Source organism: Tursiops truncatus, chromosome 19, assembly GCF_011762595.2.
Source record: "Tursiops truncatus isolate mTurTru1 chromosome 19, mTurTru1.mat.Y, whole genome shotgun sequence".
NCBI classification, from domain to species: domain Eukaryota; kingdom Metazoa; phylum Chordata; class Mammalia; order Artiodactyla; family Delphinidae; genus Tursiops; species Tursiops truncatus.
In genome coordinates this window covers 50999526-51018472 of record NC_047052.1, presented here as the reverse complement: position 1 = coordinate 51018472, position 18947 = coordinate 50999526, and the positions used below count along the sequence as shown (strand labels likewise).

At 54.2% G+C, this 18947-nt stretch overlaps 2 protein-coding genes and 1 long non-coding RNA gene across 11 annotated transcripts; 2 read left to right on the top strand and 1 right to left on the bottom strand.

Moving 5' to 3' along the window:
• The first annotated feature begins 1337 nt into the window (after positions 1 to 1337).
• On the top strand, positions 1338 to 5426 carry IZUMO1 (izumo sperm-oocyte fusion 1). Of its 9 annotated transcripts, none has more exons than XM_019927243.3 (9): positions 1338 to 2190; positions 2551 to 2625; positions 3009 to 3095; positions 3357 to 3377; positions 3724 to 3804; positions 3993 to 4093; positions 4333 to 4486; positions 4829 to 4897; positions 5279 to 5426. In XM_019927243.3, exons 1-9 carry the CDS (start codon positions 1953 to 1955, stop codon positions 5305 to 5307), a joined length of 855 nt encoding a protein of 284 aa, XP_019782802.1. In that variant the 5' UTR covers positions 1338 to 1952; the 3' UTR covers positions 5308 to 5426. The 9 variants fall into 9 exon arrangements, with proteins under 9 accessions (XP_019782802.1, XP_019782801.1, XP_019782797.1 ...); XM_019927242.3 differs by having other exon boundaries at positions 1477 to 2190; positions 4829 to 5057; XM_019927240.3 differs by having other exon boundaries at positions 1488 to 2190; positions 4369 to 4486; positions 4829 to 5036.
• An 11-nt stretch (positions 5427 to 5437) lies between these two features.
• Positions 5438 to 18910, top strand: RASIP1 (Ras interacting protein 1). Its single transcript, XM_033846228.2, has 12 exons — positions 5438 to 5803; positions 6040 to 6180; positions 6783 to 7462; positions 9300 to 9655; positions 12714 to 13367; positions 14072 to 14109; positions 14343 to 14494; positions 14613 to 14716; positions 16110 to 16353; positions 16559 to 16731; positions 17776 to 17923; positions 18496 to 18910. Exons 2-12 carry the CDS (start codon positions 6044 to 6046, stop codon positions 18693 to 18695), a joined length of 2886 nt encoding a protein of 961 aa, XP_033702119.1. The 5' UTR covers positions 5438 to 5803; positions 6040 to 6043; the 3' UTR covers positions 18696 to 18910.
• LOC141277165 (uncharacterized) lies at positions 8810 to 9338 on the bottom strand. Its single transcript, XR_012328061.1, has 2 exons — positions 9223 to 9338; positions 8810 to 9127 (listed from the first exon to the last, which is right to left on the bottom strand). It is a non-coding gene; the product is annotated as an uncharacterized lncRNA (long non-coding RNA).
• Positions 18911 to 18947: the final 37 nt, after the last annotated feature.

The following is an 18947-nucleotide window of genomic DNA, read 5'->3' as shown; positions in this document are numbered from 1 at the left end:
TTTATTGGCCTGTCATGCAGCGAGCTTGGACTCGGTAACAATGGGGTTGATTTACTGGAAGTCAGCTGGCGTAAGGGTGCCCTGTGGGCTTGCAGAAAGCTGCAGGTATTGTGCCCCTTGCCAACCACTCTCTGCCCCTGAATTCACAGAGCCTCTAAATCTGGCTTTGGGTAAGTCAGGGATGAAAGAATCAGAAGGTATGCAGACCCAAGACTGGTCTCCAACCCAGGCAGGAGCACAGCGTCTGGCCAAAGAGGATGGGATTCTTGACTCAGATTTCAGGACTCCCTTGAGGCTTTTTGAAGGAAGCGAAGGTAGACACTTTAATCACAGAGTTGTCTGAGAATTTAAGCCCTTTTCTAGTCTTCTCAGGGAGTTTTGGAGGACCAGTCCCTACTCAGCTGCCATAGGTGGGAGAGAGGGAAGTATGAATTAAAAATCCTCATCACCAACCCATCTCTGCAGGGTTTTGTTTTTTTTTTTTTCCCCTTCGGTATGCGGGCCTCTCACTGTTGTGGCCTCTCCCGTTGCGGAGCACAGGCTCCGGACGCGCAGGCTCAGCGGCTATGGGTCTCGGGCCCAGCCGCTCCACGGCATGTGGGATCTTCCCGGACTGGGGCACGAACCCGTGTCCCCTGCATCGGCAGGCGGACTCTCAACCACTGCACCACCAGGGAGCCCTCTGCAGGTTTTTTTGAGTCTCGTGTGCATGAGGGTGTGTGTAAGTGAGTAGGAGTAAAGATGTGGAGCTTCCGGGGACTCTCACTTCTCACGTCTTGGGATACTGTTCCTGCTCTCTTGTTAGTGCACTTGTGTGAGTTATGGTCTCAGAGACCCAATTCCTTTCCCGGACTCTCAGCACTGGCCTCCAGACCTCTCTTTCCCCTGGGACCTCAGCATCCAGCCCGAGGCTGGAGAAAGAAGGAGGGGTGGATGGGGGAGTGAGCAAAGATTATAATTTAAAAAAAAATTTTTTTTTTGTCCACGCTGCTTGGCATGCGGGATCTTAATTCCCCCACCAGGGATCAAACTCGAGTCCCCTGCAGTGGAAGCGCAGAGTCTTAACCGATGGACCGCCAGTGAAGTCCCAACATTACAATTCTTGAACTACATTTCCCATAAAGCTATGGGGTTGTCTGCAGTAATCTCCTACGGAGAGACCCCAGGGCCTTCTGGGAGTCGTAGTCCTAGGGCTAGAAAGGACCACTTCCCACGTTTTCGTGGCTAGAGGACAGTTTTCCGAGGGCCGTGGGCAGCTAGCCAAAAGCCTGGGTCCTGGGGCCCAGAGAGAGGCGGAGATTGAAGGCTAGAAGCCCTTTCCTTAGCTTGGCAACCAGAGCCCCCAGGGTGAGCCCCCTTCGGTAGACTGGGAAAGTTCTAGGCTGAAAAGGGGGCTGTGACATCATGGAACTATGGGCGGGGCCTCCCTTTGTTGCGGTCCAATCAGGCTAAGAGTTGGGCTTCTGGGCGGGGCCAAGGAAACTTCAGGGAATATCTCTTGGGAATTTGGCCCCTGCGTGGGTAGCCGGAAGGCAGAGGCTTGGGAGTTCCTATTAGTAAGGGGCGAACCGTGGCTGTGAGCCCCAGTTAAAAACTGTCTATACCACGCAACCAACCTCACCCTCACCACCCTCCTCCGCCAAAATCTTTAATTTTGGTCGAGGGAAAAAGAGTGGAAGGAGTGGCCTGTTCTTCCTCTCTGAAAGCCCCCAGAACCTGGACTCTTCAGCGAACCCTAGTGTTGGAAGGTGCAACAGTCAGGAGTCAAGGTCGGGCTGCGGCTGTTAGAGTGCTTCGGGACTCCTCGGTTTTCTAATGAGAAGTGTGCGCCCTGCAGATTGGGGCTCCATTAGTCTCGGGGAAGGGTTTCTCTCCGTTTAGCGTTCACCTTCTCGGTTTGGGGTAAGAGGAGCCTCCCCGGAGTTCGGCGCGAACTGCGCGCTCTGGCCGCAATGGGGCCGTGGCGGCTCCCCCTCCTGGTGGCGGCTCTGGCCGGCTGCCTGCTTCCTGCCCGGGGCTGTGTCATGTGTGATCCAAACGTCGTGGAGGCGCTGAACTCCTTGGAGACGGATTACCTGCCTGGCCACCTGGAGGCCAAGCATCACAAAAACGTGATGAAAAGGGTAAAGCAGGCAGTGGAAGCTTTCAAGGACCTGCCGATTGACGAGGATTCCTATATGGGGGTCGTCGGTGAGGGCGGAGTGCGACTCCTGGGTCCTGGGAAAGGAGGGGTCTGGGGCTAGGATTACTGGGAGGTGCTGGGGAGAAAGGGCTATAGGTACAGTCTCCTGGTTTCGGGAATGGAGAAGGCTGGGATGCAGATTCTGGGGTTCCCCAGGGCTGGCAAATACTGTTCTCCCTACCTTTTATCCTGCAATTTTATTCCATATGTAATAAATAAGACTACAACTCCCAGAAGGCAACGGCGTGGGTTAATCCCTTTACCAGGCCAATCCTTGCCCATTGGCCCCGTGGGTGTTGTAGTTTCTAAGACTAGGTGAGCCAATGAGACAGCAATGCTTGGAATCTGGGGTTTATCTCCCCCCACAGATGAGGCCACACTGGAAAAGGCAGCTTGGAGTTTGCTGAAGGATCTGAAACGCATCACGGACAGTGATGTAAAAGGTAAATGCACAGAGGGGGCAGGAGAGGGGCTTCCAGAAACTCTCAGGGAAGTGATTGCTGGTGACACCTGGTCTGGTGGTCAGGTACTGGACTCTGGAACCAGACTGCCTAGGTTCAAATTCTGGCTCTGCCGGTTTCCTAGCTGTGTGGCGTTGAGCGCTTTGTCACCTCTAAAATGGAAACCATAACACAGCCTTCATCCCAGTTGTTGCTTAGCCCAGTGGCCAGCATTATGTTAAGTGGTCATTAAATTGTATTGTCTTTCCCTGAGGAGACCCAAAAGCCACGCTCTGCAGGCAGAGGTCCACTTCCTGTGCCTCACATCTGGGAGGAGCAGGAGGGTGGGGGTGGGGACTCCTCTGCGTCATCCTGCTTCTTCCCAGGCGAGCTCTTCGTGAAGGAGCTGTTATGGACGTTGCACCTGGCAAAGGATAACTTTGCCAGCTACGCTGCTCAGTTTCAAAAAACGGGTGAGAGAAGATGGGAGGCCGGCATCCCAGCGTTCTCTTTTCACAGTCCAAGAGTCCCTGACCCCAGCCTTCTGCTTCTCCGAGTCCCATCCATCAGCTCTCCCAACCCCTTCCTCCCTCAGACCCAGGGGTCCAGACACCCAAGTCTTTCCTTCCTGGAACTCAAGAGCCCCAGCCCTAGCCTGTTCCTTCACCCCCTCTCTCATCCCCTTTAACGTAGAAATCTGATTTTTTTTTTTTTAATTCTTTATACCGAGGCAGCGTTTTGTCCCAACAAATGTGGTGAGTCCGGATTATGGGAACTGGTCCTCTATCCCTCATCCCTGCCCCGTGAATACCCAGTCTCCCTCTTTTGGGTCTGTGTGTTTTTTCATTCTCCACGTGGAGAGGTTCCTGGGTCTCCCGTATTCCTTTGCACCTCGGACTTCTTGGGAAGCGGGCATATACTTTTTGCACTCTTTACTGAGCTTGGTTAGACCGGCTTCCTACAGGGCTGTGTTCTAGCCCAGCCCCGCAGGCTGACCTCCTCAGGATTCGGCTCTTGAACCCGCCCCAGCCCTTGGCCCTGCCCTCTCCTCTTAGCCCCGCCTCTTAGTGGGAGAACACCGCCTCGAACCTGCCCCTTCAGGTTTGATGTTGCAGCCTCTGATCTGGTGCAGTACCTGCCAGAAGCAAGTTCACTCTTGTCGAAAGTCCTCGAATTGCGGAGGTGAGAAAGCTGGGCCCAGCCGGAGGGGTTGGCGCAAGAGGGGCGGAGCCAGAGGAGAGATCAAGCGTCTAAAGAGGTCGGAGACTGGAGACAGCCAACAAGAAAAGGCGGGGCGAGACCAGTGGAAGGGGGTTGGGAGAGGGCCCAGAACCGTGAAAGAGCATCCCACAGTAACCGCCTATTCCCAGAGCGCAAAGTCAAGGTCCATCAGATGGAAGATATGATCCTGGACTGTGAGCTCAACTGGCATAAACTCTCTCAAGGCCTGACCGATTACAGCTTTTACAGGGTGGGAGACTCCCGTTACCCTTGAACTCCATCAGGCTTGCATGAGCCCCCTGGCCCCTGTATCCACAGGCCTGCACCCATAATGCCCATGACCCATGACCTACCAAGTTTGGCTTCTTCTGATCCCCTGGGAACCCATGCCCTGACCAGTACACCCTGAAGCCCCATGATCTTCTCACCCCTGTGCTCCCCAACCCCTGAATTCCCCAGGCCTGTGTGACCCCTTGAGCTTGGGTTTAGGTTTGGGGGAAAAATTCTGAGACCTTGATGTCCAAGGGGAAGGAGCCGACGCTGACCAAGACCATGGTGCGTCCAAAGGATGCAGGCACCTATCGCTGCGAGCTGGGCTCCGTGCAATCCAGTCCAGCCACGATCATCTATTTTCATGTCACAGGTCAGTGCTGGGGAGTTGAGAGAAGTGGGATTCAGGGTCCTGGTGTGTGTGTGGGGGCGGCTTCAGGGGAGTGGCCTGCTTCAGGGGCGTGGCTTATGGGGCATAACTTCCCATCGGGGTGTGGTTTCAGGCCACGAGGGTATGGCTTCCTGTCCTGAGTGTGGCCTCTGGCCACTGGGCCAGGGCTCCCTTGTGGGTGTGTTTGGGCTTCACGCAGTTGGAGGCGTAATTATGTCCCGGAGGGCCTGGGTCCTGGGGCAAGTTACTGTGGGGAGAGCTTGCCTTGGCCTTGGCAGGACCTTCGCGCCCTCCCAGGACTGCTCCTTAACCCTGTTCTATCAGTATTGCCCAAAAGAATCGTGGAGGAGATACCGTCACCAAACACTGAAACCGAGGATGAGGTGGCCCCAGGTGAGGTGACTTTGGATCGCCCCCAGACGGCCACAACCCTCCAGTCACAGTCTCCGAAGCCAGAGAAAGTACTGAGGAGCCGCCTGGTCGGGCTGCTGATCTGGGGCTTTGTCGTGCTGATAGCCAGTGTTGCCACCGTGTGAGCCGCCCACTGAAGAAGGCAGGGCTTGGAGCGAGGGGCGGGGGCTTCCAACTACCCAATACAGAAGGGGGTCTCCAGCCAAGGAGCGCTGAGAGCCGGACTTCCTCCGGGAGCGGGGCTTACCTAGGAGGGCGAAGCTTGGATAACTGCTAGAATAAGATCAAACATAGGGAAGCCGAGAGGGGTGTTCCTCCCTCATTAGGACCTAACCTTGTTTCTGCTATTTGTACCCCAACCAGGATACTTTTATCTCGGTCTGGGAAAGTGATCGATTTCATAAAGTCCTCCTGGTTCAGCACTGGCCGTGGAGCTGCTCAGGACTCTGAGGTTTCAGAAGAAAAGGCCAAAGAATCAAGGAGAAAATAAATATTTATCTGGTTGTCTAAGTATCTGACTCACTCCTCCGGACTGATTCTAACTTTTGGTTCCCCTAGGGAAGCCTGGGGATGGTCTTCTGTCTGAGGGAGGAGGGGCTGGGAACCTGGTCCTGTGGGTCCTGGAAGGGGCCAACTGGCTGCGATGTAATTCCAGAATCAAGGAGTGGGGCCGGGCCAGCCTTCCCCAGGTCTCCTCCCCCAGGCCCGGTCCCCTCACAGGACGCCCCCTCCCCGCTCTTCCTGCCGGTTTCCTCTTGCCTTTTCCTGTCCCCCACCCAGTGCTGGGAGCTGGGGCAGAGGCAAAGGCTGAACAGGAGCAGCGGGGTCAGGAACCAACCAGGGCAAGCGGAGCCAGGGCCCCCGGGTGCTGCCGGGACCCGAAGCAGGGTAAGAGCTGGGGACCCAGGAGTCCAGCACCCTCCTCCCTCAGACCCAGGAGTCAGTCCCCAGCTACCCCCTATCCCAGCAACCAGCAGTCCGGGCTCCCATCCCCTCCTCCGCCCAGATTCTGGAGGCTGGGTCCCAGACCCCTCCTCCCTCTGACTCAGGAGTCCAGGTCCCCCTTCACCCCATCCCTACCTCTCAAGGCCTCAGGAGCCGGGGCTTTATCCACCCTCCCTTAGGGCCATGCTATCTGGTGAGCGGAAGGAGGGCGGAAGCCCCCGCTTTGGGAAGCTCCATCTCCCGGTGGGCCTGTGGATCAATTCTCCCAGGAAGCAACTGGCCAAGCTGGGTCGACGCTGGCCCAGCGCTGTCTCTGTCAAGTGAGTACCCACCTCCTCACGGCTCCTGCCCCTGCCCCACCTGCCTCCCATCTGTCCCTGTTTATGACCCAGTCCCTGCACTGGGTAATGCCAGGGAACCGGAAAGAGTTGGCTCCAGTTCCTGTCCTGAATGGGCAAGTGAGATGGCAGGCGGTAGGGGACAGTGGGCCCCAGTGATATAGGGTCCGGTGAGGGAAGTGCTGGGCCTGGAGATGGGCTTAGGCCAGTGGACACGGGGATAGGGACACAGTAGGAGTAGCGGTTTGGTTCACCTTCCTCCTCTCCCTGCTCACCTCTTGGAATTTCCTTCTGTGGGACTCGCCTTTATTTATTTATTTTCTCTCCTTCGCTCTCTCTTTGCCTCTGGCCTCTGCCCACGCCACCCCCCATCTCTATACACCTCGCGTCTCTCGTCCTTCTGGGGGTGTTTGTCCCCCACTATCTCTGGGTGTCTGTCCCTCCCTTTCTGGGTCTCTGTTCCTCCCCGCCCCCCCCCCACTCTGGGTCTCTGCCCACCTCTCTCTTTCTCTAACCCCTACCCCCGTCTCTGCATGTCTTTCTGGATCTCTCTCCCGTGTCTCTGCTCGCCGGTGGGCTCCCAGGTCTTCGTCTTCGGACACGGGGAGCCGCAGCAGCGAGCCACTGCCCCCGCCGCCGCCGCACGTGGAGCTGCGGCGAGTGGGCGCGGTCAAGGCGGCCGGGGGAGCCTCAGGGAGCCGCGCCAAGCGCATCTCTCAGCTCTTTCGGGGCTCGGGGACCACGGGGTCCGGTGGCGCGGGAGCCCCCGGGACTCCGGGGGCCGCGCAGCGCTGGGCCAGCGAGAAGAAGCTGCCGGAGCTGGCGGCGGGCGTGGCCCCCGAGCCGCCACTGGCCGCCCGCGCCACGGCGCCCCCGGGGGTCCTCAAGATCTTCGGCGCCGGGTTGGCTTCGGGCGCCAACTACAAGAGCGTGCTGGCCACGGCGCGCTCCACGGCGCGCGAGCTGGTGGCCGAGGCGCTGGAGCGCTACGGTCTGGCCGGCAGCCCCGGCAGCGGCCCCGGCGAGAGCAGCTGCGTGGACGCCTTCGCGCTGTGCGACGCGCTGGGCCGGCCCGCGGCGGGCACCATTGGCAGCGGCGAGTGGCGGGCGGAGCACCTGCGAGTTCTGGGCGACTCGGAGCGCCCACTGCTGGTGCAGGAGCTTTGGCGGGCGCGGCCCGGCTGGGCGCGGCGTTTCGAGCTGCGCGGCCGCGAGGAGGCGCGCCGCCTGGAGCAGGAGGCCTTCGGAGCGGCAGACGGCGACGGTGAGCTGGGGGTGGGTGGGGTGGGGAAGCCGGATTCTGGGGGCGGGGCCTGCGGAGGGATGGGTGGGACTTGGGGCGGAGCCAGTGTGGGCGGGGCCTGAGGGACTGTTGGGACAGGATGGCGGGCGCCGGGGGAGGGGTCCGCGGGACGGGGACTGCGCGGGACCTATAGCACTGGGTCTAGGGGAAGGCGGAGGTGGGGCAGGACCTAGGTCAGCCAGATGGCCTAGGCCCGAGGACTTTGCTCTTGGGATAGGTGCAGAGTTGATGGGCGGGGCCTGCGATGCTGGGGCGGGGCCTCGGAATTGAGTAATAGGAAGGCAGAGATATTGCGCGGGGCAGATGAGTGGTCCTGATGGCAGATGGCCTCTCAGTAGTAGGCTGAATTGGCTCGTGAGGGGCAGGGCCTATGTGAATGGAAGCTAGAAGGGGGACGCGCTTGGAAGGTGAAGAAATGGGCTATTAGATCAGGGCCTAAGAAAGGGCGGAGCTTCAGAAGGGTGGGCCTTGGACCAGGTGACCTTAGGCTGGGTTGGCTGCAAAGCCTGAGTGGGGGCCTGAGGGTGGTGCACCGGAAATGAAGCGGTATTTGTACTGGCCAACAACCAGGCTACTTGGGGGCCTAGGATTTGAGAAGGCCCGGCCTGGAACAGGAGGTGCACCTGTGATGAAATAACAAAGGAGGGGGCACAGTCTGGCAGGGGTGGGGCTGGGATCACAAAGATAGTGTCTGCTCAGGGAGCCTTCTCACAGCTTTTCTGTTCCCGAGTCTCCCTTTGAGAGATAGAGTGGTGTAGCAGTTACACTCATGGGCTTTCTTTGCCGGTTAAACCCAGCAATATCCTAGGCGAAGATTCAATGATATAATGCATATAAAGGGGTTTAGCACAGGGTTTGGCACATAGTAGTTGCTAAATAAAGAATGCAATTATAACCATCATTGTCTTTTTTTCTTTTCCTTTTTTTTTTTTTTTTTTCCTAAAAGCATTCACTGAACACCTTCTGTGGGCCACACATTATTTAGGGCCCTGGGGGAATACAGTGGGGACATTGACAAGTTCCCGACCTTCTAGATTTCACAGCCCAGTGAGAAAAACATCAGTTCACTCAATCAGCTCATTTCCACTGGGCACCTACTAGATGCCAGGGCTGTGTGTGACAAAGTTCGGAGTGCCAGTGGTGCCCTTCTCTGCTTCGACTTGGAATGTCAGGGAAGGGTGTTCAAGAGGAGGTGGTTTCTGCTTTCCTTGGGGCAGTATCTTCTCGGTTCTTCGTGAACAGTTCTAGTGCCTAGAACAGTGCCTGGCACATAGTAGGGGCTCAAAAAATATTAACTGAAAGAATGAATGAATTTTTTAAAAATTAATTAATTAATTTATTTTGGGCTGTGTTGGGTCTTCGTTTATGTGCGAGGGCTTTCTCTAGTTGTGGCAAGCGGAGGCCGCTCTTCATCGCGGTGCACGGGCCTCTCACTATCGTGGCCTCTCTTGTTGCGGAGCACAGGCTCCAGACGCGCAGGCTCAGTAGTTGTGGCTCACGGGCCTAGTTGCTCCGTGGCATGTGGGATCTTCCCAGACCAGGGCTCGAACCCGTGTCCCCTGCATTGGCAGGTGGACTCTCAACCACTGCGCCACCAGGGAAGCCCAGAATGAATGAATTTATGAGCTGAAATTACAAGATGGGTAGGAGTCAAGCAGGAAGTATGTTCCAGGCACAGGGAACAGCATATGCAAAAACCTAAATGTGGGAAGCAGCCTCACCTCTTTGCAGCCAATTGTCTTTAGAATCTCTAGCTCTTTCCAGTCTCTGTCTCATCTTTCTCCATCTCTCTCGGCAGGCACGGGCGCCCCCTCGTGGCGGCCACAGAAGAACCGCTCCCGCGCGGCGTCAGGTGGGGCGGCGCTGGCCAGTCCCGGCCCGGGGTCGGGGTCAGGGCCCTCGGCTGGGTCCGGGGGCAAGGAGCGCTCGGAAAACCTGTCCTTGCGGCGCAGCGTATCGGAGCTCAGTCTGCAGGGTCGGAGGCGGCGGCAGCAGGAGCGCAGGCAGCAGGCACTTAGCATGGCCCCAGGGGCAGCCGATGCCCAAATCGGACCTGTAGACCCCGGAGACTTCGATCAATTGACCCAGTGCCTCATCCAGGCCCCCAGCAACCGCCCCTACTTCCTGCTGCTGCAGGGCTACCAGGACGCCCAGGTAAGCGCAACCTGACCTAACGAGAGAGACCTATGCCCCACCCTTTGGTTGAATGGGCGGCAAAACTACAACTCCCAGAATCCCGTGGGTCGCGTTAGTTTCAGGTATGTTGGAAGGTACGGTCCCAGCCAGGTTCCAGAGTAGGAGATAATATCAGAGAAGAGAATGGGAGTGGTGGAGATAGATGTCGGAGAAGGATTTCACTGGAGGGGCAAGTAGGCGATGATTCATTTCTTTCAAAGTTGGGAGAAAGCAGTGTCTTCCTCCAGGGAGAATGGGAGAGCCCACTTTATTTTATATTTTATTTTATTTTCCCGCACTGTGCGACTTGCGGGATCTCAGTTCCCCGACCAGGGATTGAACCCGGGCCACAGCAGTGAAAGCCCGGAATTCTAACCACTAGTCCATGCCCAGCCGTAACTCCTGGGAGAGCCTATTTTAGAAAGATCTTCTTGGAGGCCTCTCTTTCTTGAGGGAGAGTAATGGAAGAGTATCTTCTGGGGAGGGAGATAATTTGATTGATGCCTGGAATCTTGTTCGGGGTAAGCCTATGTTGTCTTAGGAGGAGTGGATTGAATCATTTTTTAAAGAATATTTAATTAATTAATTTTTATTTTTGGCGGTCTTGGGTCTTAGTTGCGGCATGCGGGATCTCTTGTTGCGGGCACGGACACTTCGTTGCGGTGCAAGGGCTTCTCTCTAGTTGTGTCGCGCGGACTCCGTACTTTGCAGCACGCGGGCTTAGTTGCCCCGCAGCATGTGGGGTCTTAGTTCCCCGACCAGGGATCGAACCCGAGTCCCCTGCATTGGAAGGCGAATTCTTTACCACTGGACCACCAGGGAAGTCCCTAAATCATTTTTTAAAGTTGATGGTTTACTTTGGAACGATTGTGAACATTGTTGATGGGGACAGGTGGTAGTGATACTTTTATTTTACATATATGAGTGGCAATAGGAGAACTTGTTTGAGTGTTGGGGAACTAGAGAAAGAAAGGATTAGTGGTTGGGGGCCAGTGGTAAGTTATTTCATTAAAGAAATGTAATGTATTATTGGAAATATTCGTGTGTGTGTGTATGATAATTAGGAGAATCATTCTTATGGTTTTGTCCACCTTTGGGTAACAGTGGTACAGCCAAGCTCAACAGGTACAACTGGAATCAATGGGAAAGCCCACTCTGGAAGGTGGTGGAGTTTACTGAACAGTTCCATTTTTACTCTCAGAGAGGGATCCATCTGGGTTAGGTCACTTGGCTGTGTATATGGGTGAGAGGTTAAAACTATTCAAAGAACTTGCATTGGAGGAATTCATTCTTCCTTGCTGGGGCAACAGGACAGGGAAAGTTCATTGTAGGAAGGGGTTTGTATATATTATAACAGCCCATTCCTCCAGACAAGGTTGGTGAATAGGAGGCTCTATTTAGGAAAGGTGGTCAAATTGGAAGGATCTATTCTGGGAATATAAGAAAGTACGTTATGGGAAGAGAGGGAAACATTGGAAACATCCATTCTTTCAGATGGGATTCATGAGAAATTTCGTTGTAAGAGGCTTCATTGGAAGTGTCCGTTCCTTGGGAACAGGAGTAATTGTTGAATCTCTTGTAGAGAGGAATTTCTTTGCATTCATCTATTCGTGGGTGTCTGTAATGTGAGAGTTCATATGAGGTGCAGGGGAAGAACCCCTTCTTGGGTTAAGGAACAGGGGAGCCCATTGTAAAAAGGGGGTTCGGGTAGTCAGGATCATTCCATTCCTCCAGACAGGGATGAAAAATAGGAGATTCTACCTTCAGAAGGTGATCAGAAATATGGAAAGATCCATATTTCTCAAGAGGCAAATGAACCAATACATTGTAGTAAGGAAATTTAGAAATGTGCATTCATGGGGTGGAGGTAGTGGAAGAGAGTTCAGTGTAGGGAGGGGATTTATGGATATCAGGATGACTGTTTTCTCAGACATGAATGGGGAACAGAAGTGTCTACTTTAGGAAGGGGGTCAGACAGAGTGCTTCCATTTTTATAGGATGCAGATGGGAGAGTCATTTTTAGGAAGGAGTCTTCTGGAATGCACCTCTTCATCTGGTGGATGAAATGGGACACTCCATTATAAGAAGAGGGTCTCCTTGAAAACATCTATTTATAAGATGGGGTTACTAGAAGTGCCACTGTATGGAGATCTCCTTGGAGACGTCCTTTTTGGGGATGGGAATATTGAGAGCATCCGTTGATGGGAGGGAGAGTGTCTTTGGAATCCTCCATCCTGGGAGTGGGGGGAATAGGTGAGTCCGTTGTAGAATTACGGCTCCTTGGAAGTAAATTCATGGGGTGGGAAAAAATGAGAGTCCATTACAGAAAGTGGGTCTCCTTGGAAGTGTACATTCATGGGGTAGAGATAATGGAAGAAACCTTTGTTCAAAGGGGAAGTCTCTTTAAAGGTATCCTTGCTTTGGGAATATTGAGAGAAACTATTATTGGAAGGGGAAATGTCTTTGAAAGCCTCCATCACAGGGGTGGAATGATGGGCAAGTGGGGACTAGGGTAGGGAAATGGGAGAGTTCCTAGGAGAAAGAAGGTTTCCTTGGGAAGGTCCATTCTTAGAGGGTGAGGGTAGTGGGACAGTCCATTTTAGTAATGGAGATGTGGTGTCCTTGGAAGCACCCATTCTTTGGGCTGGATGTTATGGGAGAATCCACTGTAGGAAGGGATTGGCTTGAAGGAGTCCATTCAGAGGAGGTGAGAAGATGGGAGAATCCATTGGAAAAAGATCTCCCGGGAAGCATCCATTCTTTGAGGGAGGGAAATGGTAGAGCCCATGTCAAGAAAGGGGTTTCCTCGTATCCAGTCTTCAGGATGGATGTTATGGGACAGTTCACCATAGGAAGTGCCTTTGAAGAGTCCACTCATGGGAGGTCGGAGGTAATTGGTGAGTCCTTTGGGATCCCAGGAGATCTCCTTGGAAGTGCTCATTCAAGGGATCTGGTCAACTGTGGGTAAGGGATTTCCTCAGAAGCATCCAGTCCTCCTGGAGTGGTGTCCTTTAGTGCATCTTCACTTTCCCTCCAGGACTTCGTGGTGTATGTGATGACTCGGGAGCAGCACGTGTTCGGCCGGGGTGGGAACTCCTCGGCCCGCGGCGGGTCCCCAGCCCCGTATGTAGACACCTTTCTCAACGCCCCGGACATCCTGCCGCGTCACTGCACAGTGCGCGCAGGTCCTGAGCCCCCGGCGATGGTGCGCCCATCACGGGGAGCCCCGGTCACGCACAATGGGTGCCTCCTGCTGCGGGAGACTGAGCTGCATCCGGGCGACCTGCTGGGGCTCGGTGAGCACTTCCTGTTCATGTACAAGGACCCCCGCGCTGGGGGCGCGGGGCCGGCGAGGCCTCCGTGGCTGCCCGCACGCCCCGGGGCCACACCGCCGGGCCCCGGCTGGGCTTTCTCTTGCCGCCTGTGTGGCCGTGGCCTGCAGGAGCGTGGTGAGGCACTAGCGGCCTACCTGGACGGCCGCGAGCCCGTGCTGCGCTTTCGGCCGCGCGAGGAAGAGGCGCTGCTGGGTGAGATCGTGCGTGCCGCGGCCGCCGGTGCCGGGGACCTGCCGCCCCTGGGGCCCGCCACGCTGCTGGCGCTGTGTGTGCAGCACTCAGCTCGGGAGCTGGAGCTGGGCCACCTGCCGCGCCTGCTGGGCCGCCTGGCCCGTCTCATCAAGGAGGCTGTCTGGGTGAGCACTGCCAACCTGCGTCCAGTCCCATCTGCGCCCCAACTCCTTTCCCGAGCCTCCTCTAGCCACCTCCAACCTTAGTTCCGTAGTTGGGCAGGACAAAACTACATCTCCCAGGATACCTCAGGAGGGGGCTTGGGCTATTAAGCAAGGGGCCCCAAGGGATGCTGGGAGCTGTGGATTAATCCACAGTGCTTTAAGAGAAGACAGTACAGTAGTACCTATCTTTGCAGCCGGGGGATATTGGAAGAAACCATCCGGGGAGATGGGGTAGGGGAAGAGATCCCTGAAGGTTGGAGCCGTAGTGGGCGAGACCATTCTTGGAGGCGAGTGAGAACAAACCCACTGGACCAGCAGATGGAACTGCCAGGGAGAAGCCATTCAGAGTTGGGGGTGGGGGAGGCGGGGAAAGTTCCATCCTATTGAGCTGGGGCCTAGTTAGAAGAAAGGTTTAGGAGGTTGTTTTTGAATAGGGGGAAACTCCATTTGAGCAGAAGTAGACCTAAAGGGAGACAGACCACCATTAATCATAGGTGTGTGTGTTTTAAACTGTAAGAAGAGGATTGACTATTCTGAAGCTTGAGGATCAGAGTCCATTTGAAAATTGGGGAGAGTCTCTTGTCAAAAAGGAAAACTCAGGGCATTAACTCATAGGCTCTCTTCCTCATCCACCTCACCTTAATTCTGATCTTACTGTTCCACAGGAAAAGATTAAGGAAATTGGAGACCGTCAGCCAGAAAAGTAAGAGAAACTCTGGGGAGAAGGGTCTAGAGTGATGTGGGGGTCAGGATTCGCAGCCAGTTCTATGTTCACATTTCCTTGCATGTTTTAGTGCAAGCTTCTTTGGGACTCAACTTTTCTAGTTGTGAAATGAGGGTTGGACTCTGACCCCAGTTAGACCCAGATCTCGGGGCTTGGACATATTTGGGGGGGGGAATTGGGCAAGGATTCCAAGTCCCTTCCCCTTTTCCCAGCCACCCTGAGGGGGTTCCTGAGGTGCCCTTGACCCCTGAGGCTGTGTCTGTGGAGTTGCGGCCACTCATGCTATGGATGGCCAACACCACGGAGCTGCTGAGCTTTGTGCAGGAGAAGGTGCTAGAGATGGAGAAGGAGGCCGACCAGGAGGGTGAGCTCTGACCCAGGCCCATGCTTGTCCAAGCCTCCTGCCGTTCCCTGCACCTGGGGACCTGGGCTTCTGCCTGGCAGCCTCTGGTTCTCCCTCTCACTCCTATGCCTGTCCTCAGACCCACAGCTCTGCAATGACTTGGAATTGTGTGACGAGGCTATGGCCCTCCTGGATGAGGTCATCATGTGTACCTTCCAGCAGTCTGTCTACTACCTCACCAAGGTTGGCCTTGATCCCTGCTTCCTGTTTGGTATAGCATCACTTCCTGTTTGAACTACATCACATGAACTACATCTGGTGTCACTTCTTATTTGACCTAGCAACATTTCCTGCTTCTGACATCACTTCCCATGTCCCAGCCCCTCCCCCACCTCGCACTTTGCTGTTCTGGTACCAGTTCCTGTTTGAGCTTACATCACTTCCTGCCTTCCTGACTTCTCTTCCTGTCTCTGCAACTATCCCCTCCTCATAGGCTGACTTCACTGCCTGGTTATATCACTGTTACCACTTTCTCAAGCTACTGTTATTCTAAGTCCAGTCTTAAGTCACTGATAAGTTAGATAGATAGATAGATATAGATCAAATAATACTAGGCACTGTCATTTAAATTAAACCTCTTTATTCAGTCCTCACTTTCTGTGTTTGCTGACCTCACTTCCTATAGCTTTGAATTCATTCCCTTTTCTGAGCCACAAGCCTTTTTCTCCCTGGAGTGCCCATCCTGTAGGGCCTGCTTCCTGCCCCAGTCCCCCACCACCACTCTTTTTTTTTTTTTAATATTTATTTATTTGGTTGTGCTGGGCCTTAGTTGCGGCAGGTGGGCTCCTTAGTTTTGGCATGTGAACTCTTAGTTGCAGCACACATGTGGGATCTAGTTCCCTTACCAGGGATTGAACCTGGGCCCCCTGCATTGGGAGCATGGAGTCTTATGCACTGTGCCACCAGGGAAGTCCCACCACCCGCACTCCTGAACTTAATATTGCTTCTTGGAATTCTCAGGGTTTCTGTCTTATGGTGGGCCTCATTCCTTATCTGTAGAATGAAAGGGGATATTTTGGGACAGGTAGTCTCTATGTTCCTTGAGCAGCCTTGATTTGTGAAGCCCTTTCCTCCTAGGCTTCACTTCCTGTACATCCCTGCCAAGTGTGGTTTTATTTCTTCTTTGGCTCTGACCTCATTTCCTGTCCTTGGCCTGATCTCACTTTCCACTGGCTACCTGCCACCCCACTCCCACTTCCTGACTCTCCATTCTTTTCCTTTCCTTCGGGAATTCTGGATAAATAATTCTTTGATTGAAGGGAGCCTCTTTTTTCAACGTCCTTTGTCCTCCTTGAGCTGTCTCTGTTGAGAACTACATCAGAGGTGGTCTTAAAATACCCAAGACACTTCTGGAAAGCCTTTCTTAAACTTGAGGTATCCCAGGCCTGATGAATGCTAGGAACCTATCTGGAAAGTAGGATTTTGCTCATGGAGACCTTTGGGATGTTGAAGGTAGAATGGACTACAATTCCCAGAAGCCTTTGGTGGAGCTCCCCAGTACCTTCATGCTCTACTACCCTGAAGCTTCCAGGGAGTTGTAGTCCGATCCCTTGTTTGCATCTCTGTGTCTCCTCAGACTCTGTATTCAACGCTGCCTGCTCTCCTGGATAGTAACCCTTTCACAGCTGGGGCAGAGCTGCCGGGGCCTGGAGCCGAGCTGGGGGCCATGCCTCCAGGGTTGAGACCTACCCTGGGCGTGTTTCAAGCTGCCCTGGAACTGACCAGCCAGTGCGAGCTGCACCCGGACCTTGTGTCTCAGACTTTCGGCTACTTGTTCTTCTTCTCCAATGCATCCCTTCTCAACTCGCTGATGGAACGAGGTGAGGGTTGGTCTGGAAAGGGTCCGGGAAGCAGAGACAGGAGCCACTGAGACCTGCATCAGTTAAGACACATCAGAGGCTCAGGCCTCATCTTTAGGGACTCTGGAGAGGAAGCTCCAGATCCCAAGCTGAAGAATAGGAAAGGTCTGGGAGGCAGGAGGGCAGAGTCCGTGCACCCATTGCTTTTCACACCGTTCCCCCACAGGTCAAGGCCGACCTTTCTATCAATGGTCCCGAGCTGTCCAAATCCGAACCAACCTGGACCTTGTCTTGGACTGGCTGCAGGGGGCCGGGCTGGGTGACATTGCCACTGAGTTCTTCCGGAAACTCTCCATAGCTGTGAACCTGCTCTGTGTGCCTCGCACCTCCCTGCTCAAGGTGACTCCTGACCCCTGACCTCTGAGTCCCCAATCCCACTCATCCATCCTCTGTATTCAGCTTACCCTTGGATCTCCCCTTGGACTCCATGGTATCCCCAGTCCCAGTTCAGACACCATGGGTGATGCATCAGCAGCTAGAAGGAAGCCAGCCACATAAATGTCCAATTTTGGCTGCATCTGAATCCCAGCTGGACTTATTAATAATAGTTTCCAGGGTCCCCTCCCTCAGACATGCTGATTCAGGAAGTCTGGTATGGGACCAAGGAATGTGACGTTTAAAACATTCATTGAACGTAAACTACACGCCAGATACTGTGTTTAGCCCTTCTCACTGAATGCTGACTAAGCCTCGTGAAGTAGGTTATTAATTGACAATTTTGTTCAGACAAAGAAACTGAGAATCAGGCAGGCTAGGTCACTTGATTTCATTTATTTACTTTTATTTATCAAACTTCTACAGAGCATTTAATAAGCACCAGTCAGAGTTCTGTCTACTTTACAATCTTGCCATATTAAATCGTCCTAACAACCCTGTTAGGTAGTTCCTGTTCTCCCCCAATTTACAGGTGAGGAAACTGAGGCACAGGGTTTGCGAGAAGGTAATGACTAGCCTGGGACTTTTGAACCCAGGCAATCTGGGTTGAGTTTCTTGTTTTAACCACAGTGATGATTCTGTTGCCTAGATCTAGGTTAGGTACAGAAATTTTCAAACAGTTACAAAAAGTAGCCACAGTAGAATAATGAACACCTATGCACACAGTAACATAAACTAATGGTCAGTTTTGTTTCTTCTCCACCCCTGCCTACTCCTACCTCCTCATGTATTCCAAAGCAAATCACATTTTTCTTTTTTAAAGCTGAGAGTATGCCCTTTCCCACTATCACTTTGGTGACAACCATGTCTCACAGTACCTGGAAAACATTGCACAGACATCACTGTCTACCCACTACATCCATGCCCTCTTCTATGGAGGGCCTTCCACTTAGGATTTCTCAGCTGCCCCATAATGATCGTGGATTTTTCACCTCATCTTCCCACCAGGCTTCATGGAGCAGCCTACGAACTGACCACCCCACGCTGACCCCTGCTCAGCTCCACCATCTGCTCAGCCACTACCAGCTGGGTCCTGGCCGCGGGCCTCCACCTGCCTGGGATCCTCCCCCTGCAGAGCGAGATGCTGTGGACACAGGTGAGGAGAAATAGGGACAGAGGCATTGGGGCTGTCAGCTTTCTTCTGTCCTCAGGACCTAGGGATCCATAGCCCCAACTCCTTCCTCCTGGTCCAAGATTCTGGACCCCTAACCCTCTCCTGCCCCGGGATCTAAGTGCTGGATCCCAGGATACAGTATTCTCCCCCAGGATACAGGAGTTCAAGCCCCCAGCTCCTTATTTTTTTCGCAGCGGTTCAGGTCCCCAGCCTCTTTCCCCCTCTTTCCCTCTTTCCTCCTCACCTAGGAGGCCGAGTTCCAGGCCCCTCCACTCTAAGGACTCTGTACAACGAAGTTCCCAGTCCTTCCTCCCTAATGGACCCAAGAACCCAACTATATCGCCCGTTTCCCAGGCAACGGTGGCCTTTCATAGTCTGAACTACAGCTCCCATGATGCTTGGGGACTCCCAAGAGTCGCGTTTGAGGGGACCCGGCTCCAGTAGTTGCCGGGGTTTTTTTCCTTTCTTCGGGCGTGACGCAGTCCCGGCTATCCCCGACACTGCTGCCTCACGCCCATTTTCAGAATTTAACTCCGACTTCTTCGGTCTCATAGGGGACATCTTCGAAAGCTTCTCCTCCCATCCTCCCCTCATCCTGCCCTTGGGCAGCTCGCGCCTCAGCCTCACCGGGCCTGTGACGGACGACGCCCTGCACCGTGAACTGCGCAGGCTCCGCCGCCTCCTCTGGGATCTTGAGCAGCAGGAACTGCCGGCCAATCACCGCCACGGACCTCCCGTGGCCACGCCTCCTTGAAAACCAATAGCAAACGAGCGCGCGAACCTTGAAAATTCATCGGCTTCTCTAGAGTCTAGAGCCTGTCTGAGCGCAGAGCTTTCTGGGAGTTGTAGTTTTTCCCCGCGTGGAATGCTGGGAGTTTGAGTTTTGGGGTAGTAGAGGATGGGACCGTGGGAAGATGGGTTTGGGAATTTGAGTGCCAGGAACAATAAAGGTATCTGTGGTATTGGCAATGCCTCTATTGTTAAGACTTGGGAGCGGTAGTGATGA